The sequence below is a fragment of the Citrus clementina genome, unplaced genomic scaffold, assembly GCF_000493195.1.
Source record: "Citrus clementina cultivar Clemenules unplaced genomic scaffold, Citrus_clementina_v1.0 scaffold_4, whole genome shotgun sequence".
Lineage (NCBI taxonomy): Eukaryota > Viridiplantae > Streptophyta > Magnoliopsida > Sapindales > Rutaceae > Citrus > Citrus x clementina.
The window spans coordinates 25628798-25649276 of record NW_006262274.1 but is presented as its reverse complement, the minus strand read 5'-3'; the positions used below and the strand labels follow the sequence as shown (position 1 = coordinate 25649276).

Genomic DNA, 20479 nt, shown 5'->3' with positions numbered 1-20479 from the left:
TGAACGGCTAACATTACTGCAGAAACTCTTTGTGAGTGATTCATCCAGGAAAAATAAACTAAGTAAAAAACATATCTCTTAATCCTTAAAGACAAAAAACAGCCAGAGGATGAAAATTATTATTGTAAATTAAATATGCATATTGCTAAAAAGAAAACAGGACAAAAATAAATATGATGCTCCAGAAAGTAAACTCCTGCTCCATAAGTAAGAAAGCAGCTAGACACAAATGTGTTTTTGCAAAATTATCCAAGATATGAAAAGAAAGCCATATATCATCATAGATGGATTTTGCAAAAGGAAACCAATGCCCATAAATAACTAACAGAGTTTGCAGTAACAACTCAACAGAAAAAAGAATTGATATTTGCATATTACAATCCTACAAAGACATATGCGTAGCATACTTTTAGGATTCAATTACTGCATTACTTAAACATGTCATGGAGGTAAGCTCTTTGCATAAATCTGAGGCACATATCACATATCAAATATAGAAGTAATCTTGCATGAAATGACCTTTCTCTTCACCCCTGTGTATGGAAGAAGCCATCCAGACCTGCCTGTGGGCAAGTGATGCCTTCAGATCTTCTATACTTCCTATATCTCCCTCAGATTCATCATATTCATGTACTGCAGAAAGGAAAGGATGTAAACTCTTGGTTAGTTTAGACCATACTCACCTTCTTCAACAATTGCTAAAAGAGCACTATCAAGTAAACAAAAATAAAGAGACAAATACATAGGATTTGGAAAGTAATAATCACAGAATAGAAGGCAATTGAAAATGTAAATAAATATTGGTAGACAATACTAATTTAGACACAAAACTAAGTAAAACATTTCAATTGCTGTAACAAATCACCTAAATAGAAGATCCAACATGGATATTATATAAATATTAGATAAATATACCTTACATACTAAAACAACATGGAAGAAAGATATTCCAACACATAATTTGTTAGCATACCATATTTCAAGTCACCAGAAAAGTTGATGGTAAAAGGTGAGGCTTCTAGTAGCTGAAAGCGAATTGCCTGCAAGGTGCTCTGCGATGCATAACAAGATAAGCGACAAAATAACAGAAGAAGGATCAACTCAGTCAAAAGTAAAGGTGCACATACCAAAGGGGCAATCAAGGAAAATTTTGACAGCAATAATGATATCAGTGGACGAAACAAAGGTCCTGACCATTGTTTAAAGGATTTAGTGGACACCCGAGCATTTAGCAACCCCAATGCAATCTGAAAGGCATTACATAAAGTTGTAACACTACACAACAAATGGAAAATGCACACATCAAGGTGAATGAATAATATTAGACTATCACAACATACAACACCCATGCAAATAGATGTATTTCTCATATTCTAAACCATTTAAGATAAACTTTTTATTTGCATACATATATGGCCAACAAAGCAGACTTCCTGCTTAAATGTTTGATCTAAAAAGCTATTCAACAACCAAATAGAATAAAAATGAAGAATATGAGGATGGAATTAAATTAACAATACTAAATTAGTTTCTTTGTTTTTGTATTTTCTCAAAAGCAAATCTGCGGGAAGTAGCACATGCATCAACAAGAAGGAATAACTTACACCATGTTTTGAAGCACCCATAATAAGATTAGGCCACAGTTCACCCTCTATTATTACGATTGCACTTGGCTTCCAATAGCCAAGGAAAGCATCCACAGCAACGGGAATATCAAGTGGGCAAAACTGGCTCCAATAGAGAGTCAAATTAAACCGTGAGAAAAAATGATATCTTTTAACTAATAAAAGGAGAAAATAAGCCGTAAACTGGAGCTCGATATTTAATTTCATTCATTATTTATTTTATTTTTTTTATAAGTAACTGAAAATCATATTCACTAGGATAAAGGAAAACGTTAAAGCTTGATCTCATGGTGAAGAACACAAAGTTAAAACCCAGACACATCATAGCGAAAAACATCCAGCAACATGGGAAAAAAATTTAAAAAAAAAAAATTAGCACAACGTGCGTGTCCCAAAATGTGGGTAGTGAAGGAACAAAGCAAGATTATTTAAGAAAGATACATGTTGACTAAAGCCCCATACAAATACAAATATACCTGATATATAACACCACTTGGAAGCCGATTCTTTATCACTTCACTGCGGCGAATAAAAACAGAGTAAAACATTGTTAACTTCCCTTATTTGTGAAATAAGTAAGAAGGAAAATGAATGAATGAATGAATGAGAAAGCGATAGAGAGAGAGAGAGACGGTGCAAAATAAGGAAGCTTACAAAGCAGAGTAGGTGGTGGTAGTCATCAAAATGTGTAAATCAGGCCTCAAGCGGCGGCAATGCTTGATAACAGGAATCGCAGCCATTCCTTCACCTAAAGAGACGGCGTGGAACCAGATGAGTGGGCCCGGCGGCCTTGACACGGAGGGGCGACCCAGACGCTCAGGCCAGCGGAGAGGGTGCTCGCGACCTCGGATTTTGCGCCAGCGTAAGTGAAGGTACACCAAGGGTGATACACCGTAGGTTAGTGCTCTGTACAGCTTGTACACTATCGCAGCACCCATAGGCATCACCATCACCATCACCATCGGCAGCCTAATGGTAACGTTCCATTTCTTCTCTTTCTTCGCCGGACCGTTACTTTTTGTTTTGGTGATGCGCATGGTAGGTAAGGGGCCCCTGGGCCCATTCAGAAATTTCGCAAATGGGCCTACCTTCGGCCTTGCAGATTTACTTCTGTCACTGTATGAGTTTTTTTTTTCAAGAGAAAGTAATATTTGACCCTACAATTTCTTTTGCCCATCCTAATATAGTAATATTTATGTACTCCTTTTCACTTATGAGTTGGACTATTAGCACCCCTTTATTAATCTCATAAAATTTCTATTATAATATAATTACATTTAAAGATAAATATAAATAGAATTAAATCATTTATATTTTTTTTCTCCTCAATTTTATTTTGATTGCACAATATAAATTTTTTATTATTATTAAAATAATTTTAATTTCAGAAATAATCCTCTAAGCTAAAATAAAATTCTTGTAATAAATATAACAACTTAATTAAGACACAACATAGTGGAAAAATAAATTAAATAAAATTTTATCTCATTGCAACTAATCTTTTAAGGATTCTCAAACTAAATGCTGAACCCAATGAACCAAAAAATTTATAGGTAGGATAAAATTGTATTAATTCCACAAAATATTCATTATTTTTTAAGTATAATGTTTTTCTTACTTTTTTTAGAAGTTAAATAATAAAGAAATTTTAAGAGAGGAATATAAATATTAAGGCTGAAAGGGGGAGAAAATTATTAGAAATTGAAAATTTCATAAATGAAAAGAGTATTCATTTTTTTAAAAATGTATTTTTATTATTAAATGGAATATAATTAAAAAAGGGGTTTCAATAGAATTTTGGAAGGGTGCTAATAATACGACTCTTCACTTATAGTACTCTCCCTCTCCCTCTTGACTCATACAAATAAACTTCTCTTTTGTAGTTTAAAAAAAAAAAAAGTAGTTTAATATGCTGAAAACAAATAATCCAAGAACAAGTTACAAGAAAAATGAATAATGAACACCCTAGAAACAATATATCTAATCTCCTTGGTTAAAGCAACACAAGGCCATAAAATACACTTGCAACTTTCTGAAATGGTCAGTATATATAAGTCACTCTCTGAAACATCAGATTCTGGTCATTTCTCAATAAGCAGCCTCATTTCCAGTAGCTATAGTTCAATTTCACCTTATAGCTCTAAGAATGAACACCACTCGTCAAATTTTCATCATCACAAGCCTCTCAAAACACACGAGCCTGCTTGTCAAGCCATGAGCTGCTCCAACAAGAGCTTGGAGCATGGCCGAGTTGGTTTTGCCCAATTTCAGCTCTAATGGATTTGGGGCGTTGGATGGAGTGGACAAAGTCCTTTCGAGTGTAGTGCTGGACTGCCGGTTAAAAGGAGTTCATCCACAATTCGACTTTGGGAGTAAAAAGCAAAACAAAATTAAAACATAATATTTATTTTTAATTTTGTATAATGGTATTTTTGTAATTGCGTAGAGTTAATTGAAAATAATAAGATAAATAGAGAGATCTAAATTCGAGTAATGTCATACTTACTTATTCGACATAAGTTGTATCTTTACTGTTGCGCTACTAATAAAACATTATTATTGTTTGGATGAAAATGATAAAATTTAATTACTAACTATCATTTGAGCCAATTAAATAATCCACATTACTTAGAATACAAGCTAAATATCTTTACTGAGTAAGAAATATAGCATTGGGTAAAAGCTCATTCAGTCATTTTATTTTGAGGTTAATGTCCATTTGGTCTTAATATAAAACATCTTTACTGTTAAACTTTCTGTTAAACTTTCGACACCCTTATCATTACTTTTTTGTTTCTTTTAACTTACTTCTATAATATTACCATCTTACAATAATGTTTCTTTTTTTATATTAATAAAAAATTAAATTATCAATTCAACCCCAAAAAAATAAAATAGAAATGAAAAGAATATATATTCATTATTATGGAACACTCTGTTGAGAAGTTAATATACTAATTTTTTTAATGCCCAAAAGAATTGGTAATTTAATTTTCTCATAATATCATTTTTTTGATATACTTGAGCTTCAGCTTCCACAAAAAAATAACATATATACTTTTTTGTTTTTATTTTATTGTTTAGGGTTAAATAGATAATTTATTTTTTATTAATGTTAAAAAAAGAAATGTTATTGTAATAGGGTGATATTATAGAAGTAGGCTAAAAGGAATAAAACGTAATGACAAAGATGTCAATTGTTTAATGGTAGGATGTTTGATGTATTTTTAAAATTATAAGGACTAAGCGGATATTAACCTCCAAAATATAGAGACTAAACAAGCTTTTACCCTATAACATTATTGTTAAATATCGTTAATCGTTATTTCAATTATTTTTTTTTTAATTAATGCTAAGCATCTTAACATCTAAATCCTAATTTGAGTTTCAACTGATGTGACATTTATGGAATAAATGAGTGACTCGTGATATTGAAATTCAAGTTGAGACTAAATTTTTAATGTTATTGTATTTTTTAAGTGGGTTAACGTTTTATTAAATAGATTAACTAAATGTAGTCCTTGATTCTTACCTCGTGTGACATGTGATTAATAAAAAAAGAAAAAAAAAGTTCACGAATCTTAACTTTTTCGATTGTTTAAGTTTCTTCAAGTTACATGAAAATCTCAAATAGAGTTCTTTGTAACGAAAAAAAATGTCATAAATTAATTGACCAAAGTTGCTGCTTTAGTAAATTATATCCGTGCAAGATGAACAAAGATTTGATGCATTTCTTTGTAAGTGTTAATAATTGAGCTAACTGAATCGAAAGCTCATTCGTATACTAATGGGTCACACCATGTACACATATTTTAACTACTCATAGTGATCGACAAAGCATGAAGTAATATATCTTCTAGTCGAGGTAATACAAAAGTCATTGCTATTCTATCATGAACAAATGATAAATGTTGGGACTGACAAGTGCATGTCGGAACACGCCCATGGTTACCTGACCCAACCCATAATTAAAATATTTGAATTGATTTTGTTAGATAAGTACTCCAAACCAACAAATATATATATATATATATATATATATATATATATATAAACGATACAGCCACACGGCAAAGTCCAAACCCATAAGCTCAGCGTTGAAACAAGGCTTATCTCAGCCAAAAATTTGATTGATGCACAAATTATACGAATAGTTGGGACCAAGAGAATTATTTATCTTCCGATTAATATAATTAGAAGCAAGACGGTGGGGACCAAATGAAACTTTGTACAATTTATACGTCCGCGATGATGTAATTAGCTACTTCCAATGTTGGAGTCGCCGTCGTTTGAGGGATTATGTATAATTTATTTTGCGCCTTAATCTCATCATATACGTTAACTAAAACTTACAGATTATGCCATTATGGTCCCCCAAATAAAAATTTTTTGCCAGTCATAAATTTAAAAAATTTGGGACCAGCTTCATTTTCAAAGTGATGAAAGCTTAGCTACAAAACTTGATGAAATTAAAAATTATATAAATCTCAATTATGAATTAAGGACATTTTCATGCCAAAAATCCCTTTCATAGCAATCAATTATTTGTAATTTTAAAATTATTTTAAACACTTTTATTTTAATGAAATTTTTGTATTATTAAAATACCCATAATTTAATTTATTATGATGGACAAATTTATGTACCAATTCAAAACACATTAATACACATGACCAGATGATAAAAATTGAAATGCGCGCCGTTGTTTTTTGTAATTCATTGGGCATGCGCTGATTCATCTTTTAGGTTTATCAAATCGCCAAGCTTTTTCATTATTTTATTTTCATCTTGTTACCCAAATGATAACCATGAGATAAACATTTTATTGTTCCCGCATTATCTTATAGAGAAGGTGTTGAGGCCTAGTTAGGAATTACGATGAAAAAATAAATAAGCTGCTTCTGATGTGTAAATAAAATAATTTTTTGAAATTATTTTTGTTATAAGTTTGAAAAGTAAAATACATATGTTTGGTAAATCTTATTAAAAAAGTATTATTTTTATAATATAATGATCAAAATAAATATAAGTTTAAATTATTTTTTATTTTGTTAGAGTATGTTTAATAAATTATTTAGACATACTATTTTTTTAAATATGTGAAATTATATAATGTGAAAAAACTCAATTAAACAAACTATAGTAAACCTCATAATTTGTTACATAAAATGTGATAAAAATTCATACTAATACACAATCTACATAAAATAAAAAATAATATGCATTACATTCACATTAAACCTGTTGTAATAATATTCCTCTAATTTTTCATTTCTTAAAATTCAGAGCCAATAGTATTGTGTGATACTCTTCTTAAGAGTTGTTGTCTCTTTCTATTCATTCGTCAAATATTGAACTAGGATCATTTTTAATGTTGTCAAAACGAAGATCACGTTGTGCGTGCCTGCTTATATAATTGTACAATGACATAATTGTTATTGCGGTAACTTGATTGTGGTGGTAAGATAACATCTAATGATTTATGTATTAGGGTTATGGAAAAATAAGACATAATTGTCTTTTTGTTAAAATATAAAGGTTATAATACGAATTTTAAAAATGTGTAGTTATTTATTTAATAAGCTATTTATAAAAGCAACACCTATATGATTTTGAAAACTGTTATCAAAATAAAGAAAATTATGAAATAATGAGTTTTTAAAAAATTTACTAAATATTATTTTTATGAAAAATTATGAAATAAACAACTTATTAAGTTTCACTTAATTCTAAACGGGTCCTTAGTATTCTTAGAATATTGCTTCTTATCAATTCATTATTTGCCACACCAAACATACATGTAATAATGAGTTAATAGAAAAAGAGCAGTGTATGCTTCATGATTATAGTGTCAAAAGATAATGCTTAATTTTAAAATCTTCTAATTAGTAAATCCTGATTATATTAAAGTGGAAGATGAGTTTACAATGTTATAAATAAACTTTTATGATGCCATAAAAGCGTCCCGACTTTTAGTGAAGTCCGGAATTCCCTAAATGAAATCCGACTCGTACTTAATTTACTTTGAGAAATTTGGGAACTTTTAACAGACATTTTTAAAGGCAATATACATAAAACCAAAACCCGAATCGTATCCAAGATTTGCTAAATTGTCCAATAAAATTGATATCAGATTCTTTAGCGAAAACAGACACATGAAAAATGGTACTAGGATTTTGTCACGTAGCAAGGCAGAACCCACTATAAAATCAATGTACAATTCGCACAATTAAATCAACATAACATAAACAAAACAAAAAATTCTTGATCACGTTATGTATTTTGGTATCGTGGCAATAATTACAGCCGTTTTGCTATGGGTCATTGCATGGGCCATGGTGACCAAGCGTCGCCACCGTCACAAAGAGGAGCTAGAACGACAGCGGCTACCACCGGGACCAAGATGGTGGCCAGTGGTTGGTAACATTTTCCAACTGGGTTGGATGCCCATGCCTCCCCACGCATCATTTGCGATATTGGCTCACAAGCATGGCCCCTTAATGACTTTGTGGCTAGGCTCGATGTGCACTGTCGTGGTCTCTTCTAATGAAGTGGCTCGAGACATGTTCAAGAACCATGACGTGGTGCTTGCTGGAAGAAAAATATACGAGGCCATGAAAGGCGATTATGGCACTGAAGGATCGATTATAACATCTCAATACGGTGCGCATTGGCGTATGCTGAGACGTCTGTGCACCACTGAGTTCTTTGTCACTAGCCGTCTCGATGCTACGCGAGGTGTACGTAGTAAGTGCATAGATCGAATGGTACAGTTTGTAGAAGAAGCCGGGGCATGTGCCCCCATTGACGTGGGAAGATTCACATTCTTGATGGCTTTTAATCTGATTGGCAATCTTATGTTCTCTAAAGATTTGCTAGGTCCGGAATCGGAGAGAGGGGCCAAGTTTTCCTACCACGCGGGGAAGGTCATGGAGCTGGCTGGCAAGCCAAACGTGGCTGATTTTTTGCCAATTTTAAGATGGCTTGATCCCCAAGGTATAAGGAAGAAAACACAGTTCCATGTTGAAAGGGCCTTTGAAATCGCTGGTGGATTCATCAAAGAAAGAATGGAGGATAATGAAGAGAAGAAAAAGGACTTCTTGGATGTGCTTTTGGCTTTTCGCGGTGACGGTGTCGATGAGCCTGCTAAATTTTCTTCTCGAACAATCAACGTTATTGTATTTGTGAGTTACTGACTCTAAATTCCTTGACAAAAAAAAAAAAAAAAAATTCCTTGACAAAAAAAAAAAAAAAATTCCTTGACAAAAAAAAAAAAAGAAGACACATTTATATAATGATGTATGATTTGTTAGTTACTAACTCTAAATTCCTTAACAAAAAAAAAGACACATTCATATAAAATGTTATAATTTTATATGAAATGCGGTGTAGTTCAAGTTCATGAATATGTTTTGCTTTGTGTCACATTTTTAGTTTTACCCCATGTAAAATATGGTTTCGAGGGTCTTGGTGAAATCTACAAAACTCGTGATTTTTTACCTTTTTTTACTAATAATATATTTAGTTGCCGGATTTCGGCTAAATTCACTGTTTAGCTTCAAATCTACATTTTTATTTTTTGGTCTTGAACAATGGTACTAGAATTGAATTTATCTAATTTGGTTGCATTTTGAGTATATTTTGTAGAATTTATATAAGTTATTCTATCTTTACTAATAAAAATTTAAATTTTGTGCTTTTGAGTTTTAAGAATAGAGGTTATACATTTTTTTTTTTTAAAAAAGTTAAATTGTCTAAAATATACTTAATTTATTTCAAAATCTTAATTTATTTCTTTCATAACATAATTTTAAAAGTTGTGTCTATTCAATTAATTTTACAAATTTTGATAAAAACTTTCATTAACAACCAAACAACTCAAATATTTTTTATAAAAACTTTAAAAGTAAAAGTTCTAGTTAAATAAATAGAAAGAATTTTGTGAACTTTGAAAGGTTACTTTAATGATTTCAATTTTTTTTAAATTACATCATTCATAAAAGATAAAATATTTAGTCACAATTTTTTCTTGTTTTTGTTTTTTTTAAATCAATTTTCTTTTTTCTTATTGTCAAATTTAAGTGTCATTTATTTTGTTTATTCTAATAAATCAAACTTTCTTGAAACTTTAGATTTTCAATTATCTCCATTCAAAATCTTCGATCGCTTTGTAAATACATACGAATTTATACTTAATGATTTTGGTTCGTCAGGAAATGTTCACTGCAGGGACTGATACAACAACCAGCACGTTAGAGTGGGCAATGGCTGAGCTTCTCCACGACCCAGAAACACTAAAGAAAGTCCAAGATGAACTCAGAAGCGTAGTCAGCCCTAACAAGAAGCTTGAAGAGGAAGACATTGAACAACTCCCATATCTTAAGGCAGTCATCAAAGAAACACTAAGGCTCCACCCGCCTTTGCCTTTTTTAGTCCCACACATGGCCATGGACTCATGCAACATGCAGGGCTACTACATACCTAAAGAAACACAAATTCTAGTGAACGTTTGGGCAATTGGGCGTGACCCAAAAACTTGGAAAGACCCTTTGTTATTTAAGCCAGAGAGATTTCTGGAACCAACAAATTATAACATGATGGTGGATTACAAGGGACATCATTTTGAGTTTATACCATTTGGGTCCGGGCGGCGAATGTGCCCGGCCATGCCTCTTGCTTCTCGCGTGCTTCCATTAGCGCTAGGGTCGCTTTTGCACTCGTTTGACTGGGTCTTGGCAGACGGGCTAAAACCGGAGGAGATGGACATGACTGAGCGAATGGGCATAACGCTTAGGAAATCTGTTCCTCTTAAAGCCATTCCGATACCTTACAGGGGGTATTAGACTCAAGTTTCTGTATATAAATTAATTAAAGCATGTATAAATTGTTGTGTTTGAAAAGGGAGTGGAAGAAAAATGTTTGGCCTCTGCAGTCTAAATTGGCTGTCATTGGAAATCTGAGTATTGGAAACATTTTCATTCTCATTGTCAAATTTGAACTGTTCTCCTATGGGATATTAACCTAGTAATGGTGTTTAATTAATTGGTCAAGATTTATTAGTTAATTTACTTTTGTCTTTATTCTTAACAGAAGACATAATTTTGAGCTCCTCTTTTTTTGACAACCGAGGGGCGCTACGGAGAGTTAAGACAAAATATAGCGGGAGTAAGCAACCCCATTCAAGTCATTAGTAATAAATTTAACTATCTCCAGAGGGGGATTAGAGAGAAGATGCAATCCAAAAGGCAGCTCTAAGGCATAATTTGTTAGGAAATCCGCTGCGAAGTTTGCCTTACGATAAACATGGTTGATGGTTATAGTCCAATCTCGCTTGATGAGGTTCTTAATGGAACGGATTAGCGGGGTATACTCATTGGTGCAAACTGTCGGGCGTTTACCATTTGAACAACACAGCAGCTATCCACCTCCACATGGAAATAACGGATACCATGTTGCCATGCTAAACTTAAATCTTGGTAAAGGCCCCAAAGCTCTGCTACAGTAACTGAACAAAAACTGGATGCTCCCGTTTCCTTACTTGCTCCGTCCGTGTTTAGCTTACACCAGGGCCAGATGGGTTGCTTCCAGGTGATCCATCTCTCAATTTTTCTAGTCCCCACAACCAAAGGCGAGTTGTTAAGACTCTGAATTTCCTCAGCTCTGACTTTTATATCTTGTAATATCCTAACACTATCCACAGTCCGCTGATTAAAAAGAAACTGATTCCTCTGATAATATTTTTTGCCCATGATGAGATGAGGAGAGAATTTAGATATTTGCTATCCGCAGGTGGTGGTTGAGGAAAAGTGAAGTAACGTAGGAGTCATTTTTGAGGATTAAGTTGGAGTTTCTAAAAATATTTTATTTGGTACTGTTATAACATTGTGATTTTTTTTTAGACAAAAACATTGTGAATTTTTTTAAATGAAAAATAATGTTTGTTATTCGAACTTGCAATTACCTCTAACCGTGTGTTTTAAAGTTGTAATCGGTCTACTACTATCCAAACAAATGACATACGTTTTTTCTTTTTTCAATCATTCTAGCTATGATGGCGTAGGTGATTTAAAAAAATCAACATTAATATGTAATTAAATATAAATGGATGATTAATATCACCTAAATGGTATTTGTTTCGATATTTATTACACATGTGACATTTGTTTCAATAATACTCACATAAGTGACCCTATGTTAAATTTGAGACTAAAATTAACAGATTTGAGTACTGAAAATATAAATTGATGAATTTTACCCATTAGTTGACTTATAATTTTTATAGAGAAATACAATAAATTATTTTTCTGATTAATTTAAGAAGAAGAAAAAGAAAAGTTGGTGCAATTTTGAGATTCTTCATCTCAAGATATTTATGAGATTTGTCAGCAATTTGGTTTGATTTAATTTGTGGAGTCCAATCTTGTCATACATGCGCAAGTCAATATTCAAACAGTGGGGATTTGGATGTTTTATTTTGCAGTTTGCACACTTCGGAGGTGAAGAACATAGAAACAACCAATATTTAAACAAGTTTAAGTGGGTCCTGATTTTGAACAACACTGAATCCACCGTTACAATGAATTCATGAAAGGATAATTATCTACTAAACATTTATTTTTCAACACCGATATTCAGCCCACAATAAGCACCACAGTAAGTCCCGAACGGTGCGTTTTATTTGTAATATAAAAGGGCACTGTTTGAACAAGCAAACACACTGCACGCGCATCTCATCTCACGCATGCATCACTCTCACTCATGCATTTCACACCAAGCAACGAGTTCAATTGCAGCCAGTTCTTTGCCATCTTCAAGCTCTGCTCTTCATCGTGGGATTGCTCTGTCTTTCAGTTTTCTCTCTTTCTCTCTTTCTCTCTCGAGCGTGGGTCTCTCTTCGGTTGTGGCTCTCTCTCTCGCCTTGGGTCTGTCTTCGGCAGTGGCTCTCTCTCTCACCGTGGGTCTCTCTCTCTCGCCTTGGGTCTGTCTTCGGCTGTGGCTCTCTCTCTCACCGCGGGTCTCTCTCATCCGGCCTCTCACTCATCTCGCTGCTCTCTCCTTCGACTTTCTCTCGTCGTGGATCTCTCTCGCGCATCTCGTTGGGTTTCTCTTTCTCTGTCTGCCCTGTAGATAGTTGTAGCCGTCGTAATCAATTCGTGGAGGTAATTGGTTTAATTAATGCCCAATTTTGGTTGTAATAATTCCGAATGTGTGAAGATTCAATTGTGAAGTCAAATTTTTATATATTAAATCAATTGCGCAATAATCTTAAGGGTATCAATTGCGCAATAATCTTTATATATTAAATCAGCATCCATTGGAAAATTAATAAGCACATTGGGTTATATATTAAATAAAAAATCACTAAATTCCAATCAAAGGCATCTCGTATGCTGCAAATTCTGCTGGTATATATTAAATTTGTGTTCACAATTTGCATCACTAGTTAGTTTAGTTGTGTGAGGTTGTGCTGAATTATTTGTATTTTGTTACTTTCATTTTGTCAATGTGAATTATTTCAATTTTGTAGAAATAAATAATATGGAAAAAGACATCGAAGTTGAAGAGTTGGAGAAATTTGAGGAGAACGATGAGCCAATAATTGGGATGTCATTTGATAGTGATGTTGATTTGTTTATTTACTTCAAAGAGTACGGTAAAAGAAAAGGGTTTCCGATTTTGAGGAGAACTAGTAGAAAGGATAGTGATGGGATTCTTAGAAATGTGACTTTTGCTTGTGGGAGAAGTGGTGAAACAAGAAGCAAATCTGTGAATATTTTAAAGCCCCAACCTAATGCAAAAACAGGCTGCAATGCTAGATTGGGAGCTGGTTTAGGGGATGATGGAAAGTGGACAATTCGAAGCTTAAATCTTGAACACAACCATGTGCTGTTAACTCCAACCAAATCCAAGTATTTTCGGTGCAATCGTAGCCTCAATACATATGCAAAAAAAAGGCTTGATGTAAATGATCGAGCAGGAATCAGATTATGTAAGAATTATCAATCACTTGTTATTGAGGCTGGTGGTCATGAAAATGTGACATTCATAGAAAGAGATTGTAGAAATCATGTCCAAAAAGAAAGAAGATTGCGGCTTGGAGATGGGGATGCTGCTGCTCTTCAAAACTATTTTATGAAAATGCAAGTAGAAGATAATAGGTTTTACTTTAGTATGCAAGTGGATGATGAGGGACGATTAAAAAATGTTTTTTGGGCCGAGCCAAGGAATAGGGAAGCGTACAAGGAGTTTGGAGACGTTGTTACATTTGACACCACGTATCTTACAAATAAGTATGATATGCCGTTCGCTCCATTTGTAGGAGTTAATCATCATGGGCATTCTATTCTGTTTGGGTGTGGATTGATTTCACACGAAGATATTGAGACATTCACGTGGTTATTTCGAACATGGCTATCTTGCATGTCTAATTTAGCTCCTAATGGAATCATTACAGATCAAGACAGGGCAATGAAAGTTGCAATTCAGAATGTCTTTCCCAATACTCGACATCGGTGGTGTTTATGGCATATAATGAAGAAAGTTCCAGAGAAGCTAGGGGGTTATAAAGAATATCGTAACATAAGTAATGTCTTGCATTGTGCTGTTTATGATTCCCAGAGTGCTACGACATTTGAGGAAACTTGGCACCATATGATTACAGAATATGATTTGGGGGATAACGAATGGTTACGAGGCTTATATGACGAGAGGCATCATTGGGTACCTTGTTATCTAAACAATACGTTTTGGGCAGGAATGTCATCTACTCAACGTAGTGAAAGCATGAATGCATTTTTTGATGGTTATGTTAACTCAAAGACTACTTTGAAGCAGTTTGTAGAGCAATACAGTTGTGCATTGAAGAATAAAGTTCAGAAGGAAGTTGAAGAAGATGTCAGGTGTCTTTCCCAACAAATGCCATGTGTAACTGATTACGCAATAGAGAGGCAAGTTCGAGATGTGTACACTATTTCAAAATTTCAAGAATTTCAGCAAGAAATGATTCGGAAAATGTATTGCGAATATGTCAATTCTATGGGTTGTGAAAATATTGTTAGAGAGGATGTCAAAGTTGGAGAGGGTAAAAAGAGAACCTTTTTTGAAGTTTATTTTGAAAAAGAAAATGATGAAATACGTTGCAGCTGCTCAAGGTTCCAATTTAGAGGTATTCTTTGTAGGCATGCCATTGCAATCATGATCCGCAATGACGTAGAAGTACTTCCAGAAAAATATATTTTACGAAGATGGAGAAAAGATGTGTGGAGATGCCATAGTAGAGTGAAAACGAGTTATGAGCTTCATAGCTGTACGGATGAGCAAAAACGATATGAGAAAATGTGTGCTACTTTTGCGGAGGTTGCAAATATGGCTGCACATACTATTGAAAGCTCTAATCTTGTTTTCAATTGGATTGAGAATGTACGGGGGGATTTATCAAAGGCAATTCTTTGCGGAGATAATGAAGTAACTGTTGTTACAGGCCAAGGAAGTTGTAGTGTGGAAGTAGAAACAGTTAGAGATCCAGCAGCTCGGCGTCGTAAAGGTCGACCACCTTGTCAAAGAAAGAAATCTAATAAATTTTCAAAATCTAAAATAAATTCCTCACGTTCCAATGCAAAGGTACTTTTAAAATGTATTTTGAATTTAATTAAAGTTAAAAAATTTCTAACATAAAAGATGTTCAAATGTATGTTTTGTTGACTTTACAGGATGGACAGGTGAATGAGCAAGTGCCGACTGTGGTCCCAACACACGAGAACAATGTTGTAACGGTAGGTTTTATGGAATTCAAATGCATGTCGTTGATTTTTATTACTTAATCATAGACGTTTTTCTAATATATTATTGATCCACTGTAGGCATTTCAAAATCCTGAAGGAAGTTATATTGATATGAATATGTACCCACATGGAGTTATGGACTATTATAATGTAAGTTTTTCATAGTATGTGTTATGATTTTTTTATTATCTCTTCATTTAATGTATGTTTGTTTTAGGGTCTTATGAGCTTACCTCATATGGTTGGGGATAATGTTTATCTAACACCTACACAAAATTCTTGTACGGTAAGTGGTGATAAATTTAGTATTTATTCATATTATCTACTTTATTCTCTTTTATTATAACAAAATATTTAATTTTCTTTTTAATAGGAACCACAATTCCAGCAGCCTGGACATTTTCAGCAGCTACTCTTTCAGCAAGATAATGAATATGAAGTTGATAAGGAGTTTTGAAGTGATTTCGTAGAATAATCTTGTTTTTGGTCTTGCATGTTCCCTTATTAGATTTATATGGTACAGCTGTGTTATTATTGGGTCATGTGCTATTGGATTGGAATTGAGGGAGATGCTGCAAATCTGTTATTCCTTAATTGTGTGCTACTGGAATGGTGGATGGATAAATGATATTCTGTTATTTTTTAATTCTATGCTACTGGAATTCTGATATTCTTTAAAGTGCAGAAATTGTTTTATGTTATTCTGGAATTCTGGATGTATTCTATGCTACTGGAATTCTGTTATTCTTTAAAGTGCAAAAATTGTTATGCTACTGGAATTCTGGAATTATTTAAAGTGCAGAAGTGCATAAATTGTTATGCTACTGGAAAGTGCAAAAATTGTTTAAAGTGCAGAAGTGCAGAAATTCTGTTATTGTACTGGAATTCTGGAAAGTACAGAAATTGTTATGTTACTGGACTTCTGGAATTATTTAAAGTGCATAAGTGCATAAATTGTTATGCTACTGGAAAGTGCAAAAATTGTTTAAAGTGCAGAAGTGCAGAAATTCTGTTATTGTACTGGAATTCTGGAAAGTACAGAAATTGTTATGTTACTGGACTTCTGGAATTATTTAAAGTGCAGAAGTGAAGAAATTGTTTAAAGTGCAGAAGTGCAGAAATTCTGTTATTGTACTGGAATTCTGGAAAGTGCAGAAATTGTTATGTTACTGGAATTCTGGAATTATTTAAACTGCAGAAGTGCAGAAATTATTATGCTACTGGAAAGTGCAGAAATTGTTTAAAGTGCAGAAGTGCAGAAATTCTGTTATTGTACTGGAATTCTGGAAAGTGCAGAAATTGTTATGCTACTGGAATTTTGGAATTCTTTAAAGTGCAGAAGTGCAGGAATTATGTTATTGCTTTTTATTTGGTCAAAATATTATAATTATAAATGATTATATTTGGCTTTGCAACAGAGGAAAAATTAATTGATTCAAAGAAGCAAATGACACAGGAGTTATGGACTACCAACAAATTTATTGCAAAAAAAGGAATATCATTTCCCCATCAATACCAAAGTTATCTTAAAAACTGGTTCAACAAGTCATTGCACTAACAATACATTAATTAATTACACAACTTAAATATAATACATATTAAAAGAGTTATCATTATTTGCGGGACGTATGTTACAAGAACACTTGGTTGTTGTCTTCGCTGAAATTCTTGCTCAAGCAACTGAAATTTAAGAGATATGCATTCGATTTGATGGCCCAACTTGCGGACTTCTGCTAACAACATGTCAATTTTATTCTGATTTATAATACGATCTTCCATCCCTCTAAAATCATTACATTCACTGCTCTTCCAATCATCATCCCATTCAAAAGCCCCACATCCTTTGCACTTCCAAAACCTACGATTCGGATTTTCTTTTGTTCGTGAAGTTCGCAAGACCTTATTGTTGTTGCAGCATTTATCACAAGCTTTCAGTTGTGTTTGAATTTCGTTTGTGCTTGAAGACATAATGATTGAACAAATTCTGTTCAATATACACTTCAACCCAGATTCCTTCCAGAAAGAAAAAATGGTAGCCAATATATTAAAAACCAGCTTATTGATTTTTTTTCTCCCCCCCAAAAAAAGAAATACATCTTACTGCATTCATTCAGCTCAAATAAAATTATTTAATTTCAACTACAAAGAAAACAAAAAGAAGAAAAATATGGTCAAATGAGAAGAAGGGGCATGGCTCTGTTCTTAGAAATGAAAGTGAATTGATGGAGTTGACTAGTTGGGGGTTAGTGTAAGTAACTTTAGACCATCAGCACTTGCAGGATTAGTGTAAGTAATTAAAATATGATGTTATTTTTTATTATCTCTTGTAACTTAAAAATAACTACGGGATAGTAACATAATGGCTAAAGATCTTAATGTTTCAAAACCTTAGTTGCACTATTACAACTCCATAATTAACTTTTTATTTTTCCTACCTGATTTAACATATATATTTGTTTTCCAGAGAAGTATTAAAATATGGTGACTTGATAAACTCAAATATCATGGGTAGAATGTTACTCTACGGCTTTTAACTCAAGTGGGTTGAGTCATGCTGGAGGTCAACCAAAACCCAAAATGTGGAATGAAGAATACTCAGCTCCAAACACACAGCTGACATATGCTTCAGCAGACTCTCGCACTAACTTAATGCGTGCATAGCTTTTTAACAGAAATTCACTTCAGGAATAGCTAAAGCTATAATACTTTTAACCTTGATTCAGGACATAAAACCCCAAGCTTAAACAGATTGGTTTCAACTTGCATGACTAACTTCAACACGTGGAGAAAAAATTTCTAATATGGTAAAATTAGAGATTGGAAGTGTTTTTGTCTGTGCTTACTGTAAGTGAATTACCTTGGGGTTTTAAAGGGCTGAAAGAAATTTTTCTTTAGTTCAAAGCTTTGAGTATGCATACTTAATAATCTAGCAATTATTACTTACCAGTATATCAATACAATATTTTCATCTTTTAGTCCTATAACTTGTTGTATTTGTTAGAAATCATGTCAATACGGAAATCTAAATCAAGGGCACTGCAAAATTTCACACATCCGTCATGTAAAACAAAAGGGCCTTCCAACTGAACTAAAGCTATTTTTCCTGCAATTATGACCCAGCAAACATGAGAGGAACTAGGCAATCACATTTACAATCTTTACTAACTGATGTGATGAATAATCGAAATAAACTAGCTTTTGGATAATGCTATCACTCTCTACTCATCTTCAAACATAAAAGAACAAATTTCAAACTTAAATCTCTCTCTATCACTATGAACAGTTGCAATTTCACCCCTTCCAAAAGAAAATCATCCTTGTCCGGTAACACACAAATAAATAATTCACAATAGTCAATGACAAGCAATACTCACGAAATTTGCCATTACCTACACAATTTGAGAGCAGCAGAGACGATAGAGAAGAGAGAAAGCAGACCCACGGTGAGAGACTAACGACGAGAGATCCACGGCTAGAGACAAATGCCAAGCACCACCGCCGAGAAAGTTTGAGAATAGAGACGACAGGGAAGAGAGACAGCAGACCCACGGCCAGAGACCAACGCCGAGCACCCTCAGAAGGTTTGAGAACAGTGAGATTTCTGTGAGAGCAAATGGAGAAAAGTTGTGCGTCGCGTGAGATGGATTGCGCGTGTGTTGGGATTGCTATGTGTATTACACGTGAGTTGGCTCATTTTATAGTATGTCCAAAACGCACTGTTTGGTGCTTATTGTGGTGCTTAACGTGGGAAGAATCTCATTTTCCTTTTCGGTTTGGGAGAGATTAAAAAATACATAATTTTTTTTTTTCCTAAACTCTACCTGAAATCACATTTTCTTACCCTCATCCACCTCCATTTATACGTGGTTAAGATTTGGGGGGTTAAGATAAAAAAAGTTAAAATTTTTATGATTATTGATGTAAATTTCCCCATTCTGCCGCGAGTGAAAGATATTTGTGTGGGGTTTGACCTAGCCATGGGTTAGGGGAAAGGTAGGTTAACGGTTGGATAAAAAAAGAAGCGTTCGCCGAACAACGAAGCAAGAAACCATCATCAGCAGCAACGTATTAAAGTCTTTAAGTCTGAACCACCGCCACGTTAAGGGTAACTAGCCGTTTTCTTAACGGACTAAATAAAAAACACATATGTTGTGTTCTGTTCTCTCAACGTGGCCACTTCCCCCGCCAGCTGTCCACGTTCCTGTGGGGCCCCCACGCGCAAATCCTCTCCTATAAATAAGCAATAAACAATAGACTTCAGCACCGCTTCCTCTCACTCATCGTGTTGATTATCATCGACGTCTTCAACGATCTCGCTAAGCAAAAGCCCAGACCCTTCCCATCTTCCCCTCGCATTTCATAAAAATGGCAGCAATGAAGAAGATTAATAGAGTTGCTTTGATTTTTGTGATGGCGGTTTTTGCTGTGGCTGTTGTTTCTGCTCAAGAACCGGCACCTGCGCCGGCACCATCCATGGACAAGGGAGCTGCTTCTTATTCTACGGGGCTTTCTGGGGCCCTCATTTGCTCTTCTTTCTTCTTGTCTGCTCTTGCTTTCCTCAACCATTGAGTTTCTATTCATTATATTGTTTTTCGGGCTCCTTTTGTACCCTCTGTTTTTGAGACACTCGTTTTTTTCTTCTTCTTCTTTTTCTTTTTGTTGATGATGGGTTGTTATTATTATTATTATTGAGATTTTGGGGCTAATATTATTTGTATTCACTATTGATTATTATTCGTTGTTGTTATATTATATTGTATATAGCCATCCTTACATATTTGTTATATACGGTTGAATAATAAAAGAGATTTTATATTATTTTATATATAATTTGTTTATCCTCTGATCCTTTCTCTTTGTTCTTGACTTCTTATGGGAGTTTCATGTGGTGTGAATGGGACTTGGCTTCATAAAATTGTTGTTGAATTATTTAAGTGCAGATCAGAGATTTATTAGAAGCAATTGGGTTTACAAACACCGCAGCCACAAGTTGATGATTAATTATTTAATAAATTGAAGATAAATTAATTAAAAAGGGGTTTTAATTTTTCATCCTGTTATTTTCTCTGATTA

General features: G+C 33.7%; 3 protein-coding genes and 1 long non-coding RNA gene across 4 annotated transcripts; 2 read left to right on the top strand and 2 right to left on the bottom strand.

Moving 5' to 3' along the window:
* Positions 1 to 458: 458 nt before the first annotated feature.
* On the bottom strand, positions 459 to 5169 carry LOC18045624 (probable 3-deoxy-D-manno-octulosonic acid transferase, mitochondrial). Its single transcript, XM_006439077.2, has 7 exons — positions 5158 to 5169; positions 2280 to 2782; positions 2102 to 2144; positions 1605 to 1727; positions 1128 to 1247; positions 974 to 1052; positions 459 to 633 (listed from the first exon to the last, which is right to left on the bottom strand). Exons 1-7 carry the CDS (start codon positions 5167 to 5169, stop codon positions 488 to 490), a joined length of 1026 nt encoding a protein of 341 aa, XP_006439140.2. The 3' UTR covers positions 459 to 487.
* Positions 5170 to 7900: 2731 nt separating this feature from the next.
* LOC18045623 (cytochrome P450 76A1) lies at positions 7901 to 10468 on the top strand. The gene is made up of 2 exons (XM_006439076.1): positions 7901 to 8809; positions 9839 to 10468. The coding sequence occupies exons 1-2, from the start codon at positions 7901 to 7903 to the stop codon at positions 10466 to 10468; spliced, it is 1539 nt and encodes a 512-aa protein (XP_006439139.1).
* A 1775-nt stretch (positions 10469 to 12243) lies between these two features.
* Positions 12244 to 15863, top strand: LOC112099215 (protein FAR1-RELATED SEQUENCE 5-like). Its single transcript, XM_024186353.1, has 6 exons — positions 12244 to 12784; positions 13153 to 15245; positions 15335 to 15397; positions 15485 to 15556; positions 15624 to 15692; positions 15780 to 15863. Exons 2-6 carry the CDS (start codon positions 13164 to 13166, stop codon positions 15861 to 15863), a joined length of 2370 nt encoding a protein of 789 aa, XP_024042121.1. The 5' UTR covers positions 12244 to 12784; positions 13153 to 13163.
* A 1302-nt stretch (positions 15864 to 17165) lies between these two features.
* Positions 17166 to 19137, bottom strand: LOC112098977. The gene is made up of 2 exons (XR_002906015.1): positions 18796 to 19137; positions 17166 to 17419 (listed from the first exon to the last, which is right to left on the bottom strand). It is a non-coding gene; the product is annotated as an uncharacterized LOC112098977 (long non-coding RNA).
* Positions 19138 to 20479: the final 1342 nt, after the last annotated feature.

Coding starts and splice junctions, on each gene's coding strand:
- LOC18045624 (XM_006439077.2), bottom strand. Junction 2,145..2,279: donor ACCACCACCTACTCTGCTTT/GTAAGCTTCCTT, acceptor TATTCGCCGCAG/TGAAGTGATAAAGAATCGGC. Junction 1,728..2,101: donor CAAGTGGTGTTATATATCAG/GTATATTTGTAT, acceptor TATTGGAGCCAG/TTTTGCCCACTTGATATTCC.
- LOC18045623 (XM_006439076.1), top strand. CDS start 7,901: ATGTATTTTGGTATCGTGGCAATAATTACAGCCGTTTTGCTATGGGTC. Junction 8,810..9,838: donor CAATCAACGTTATTGTATTT/GTGAGTTACTGA, acceptor TTGGTTCGTCAG/GAAATGTTCACTGCAGGGAC.
- LOC112099215 (XM_024186353.1), top strand. CDS start 13,164: ATGGAAAAAGACATCGAAGTTGAAGAGTTGGAGAAATTTGAGGAGAAC. Junction 15,246..15,334: donor CCTCACGTTCCAATGCAAAG/GTACTTTTAAAA, acceptor TTGACTTTACAG/GATGGACAGGTGAATGAGCA. Junction 15,398..15,484: donor ACGAGAACAATGTTGTAACG/GTAGGTTTTATG, acceptor GATCCACTGTAG/GCATTTCAAAATCCTGAAGG.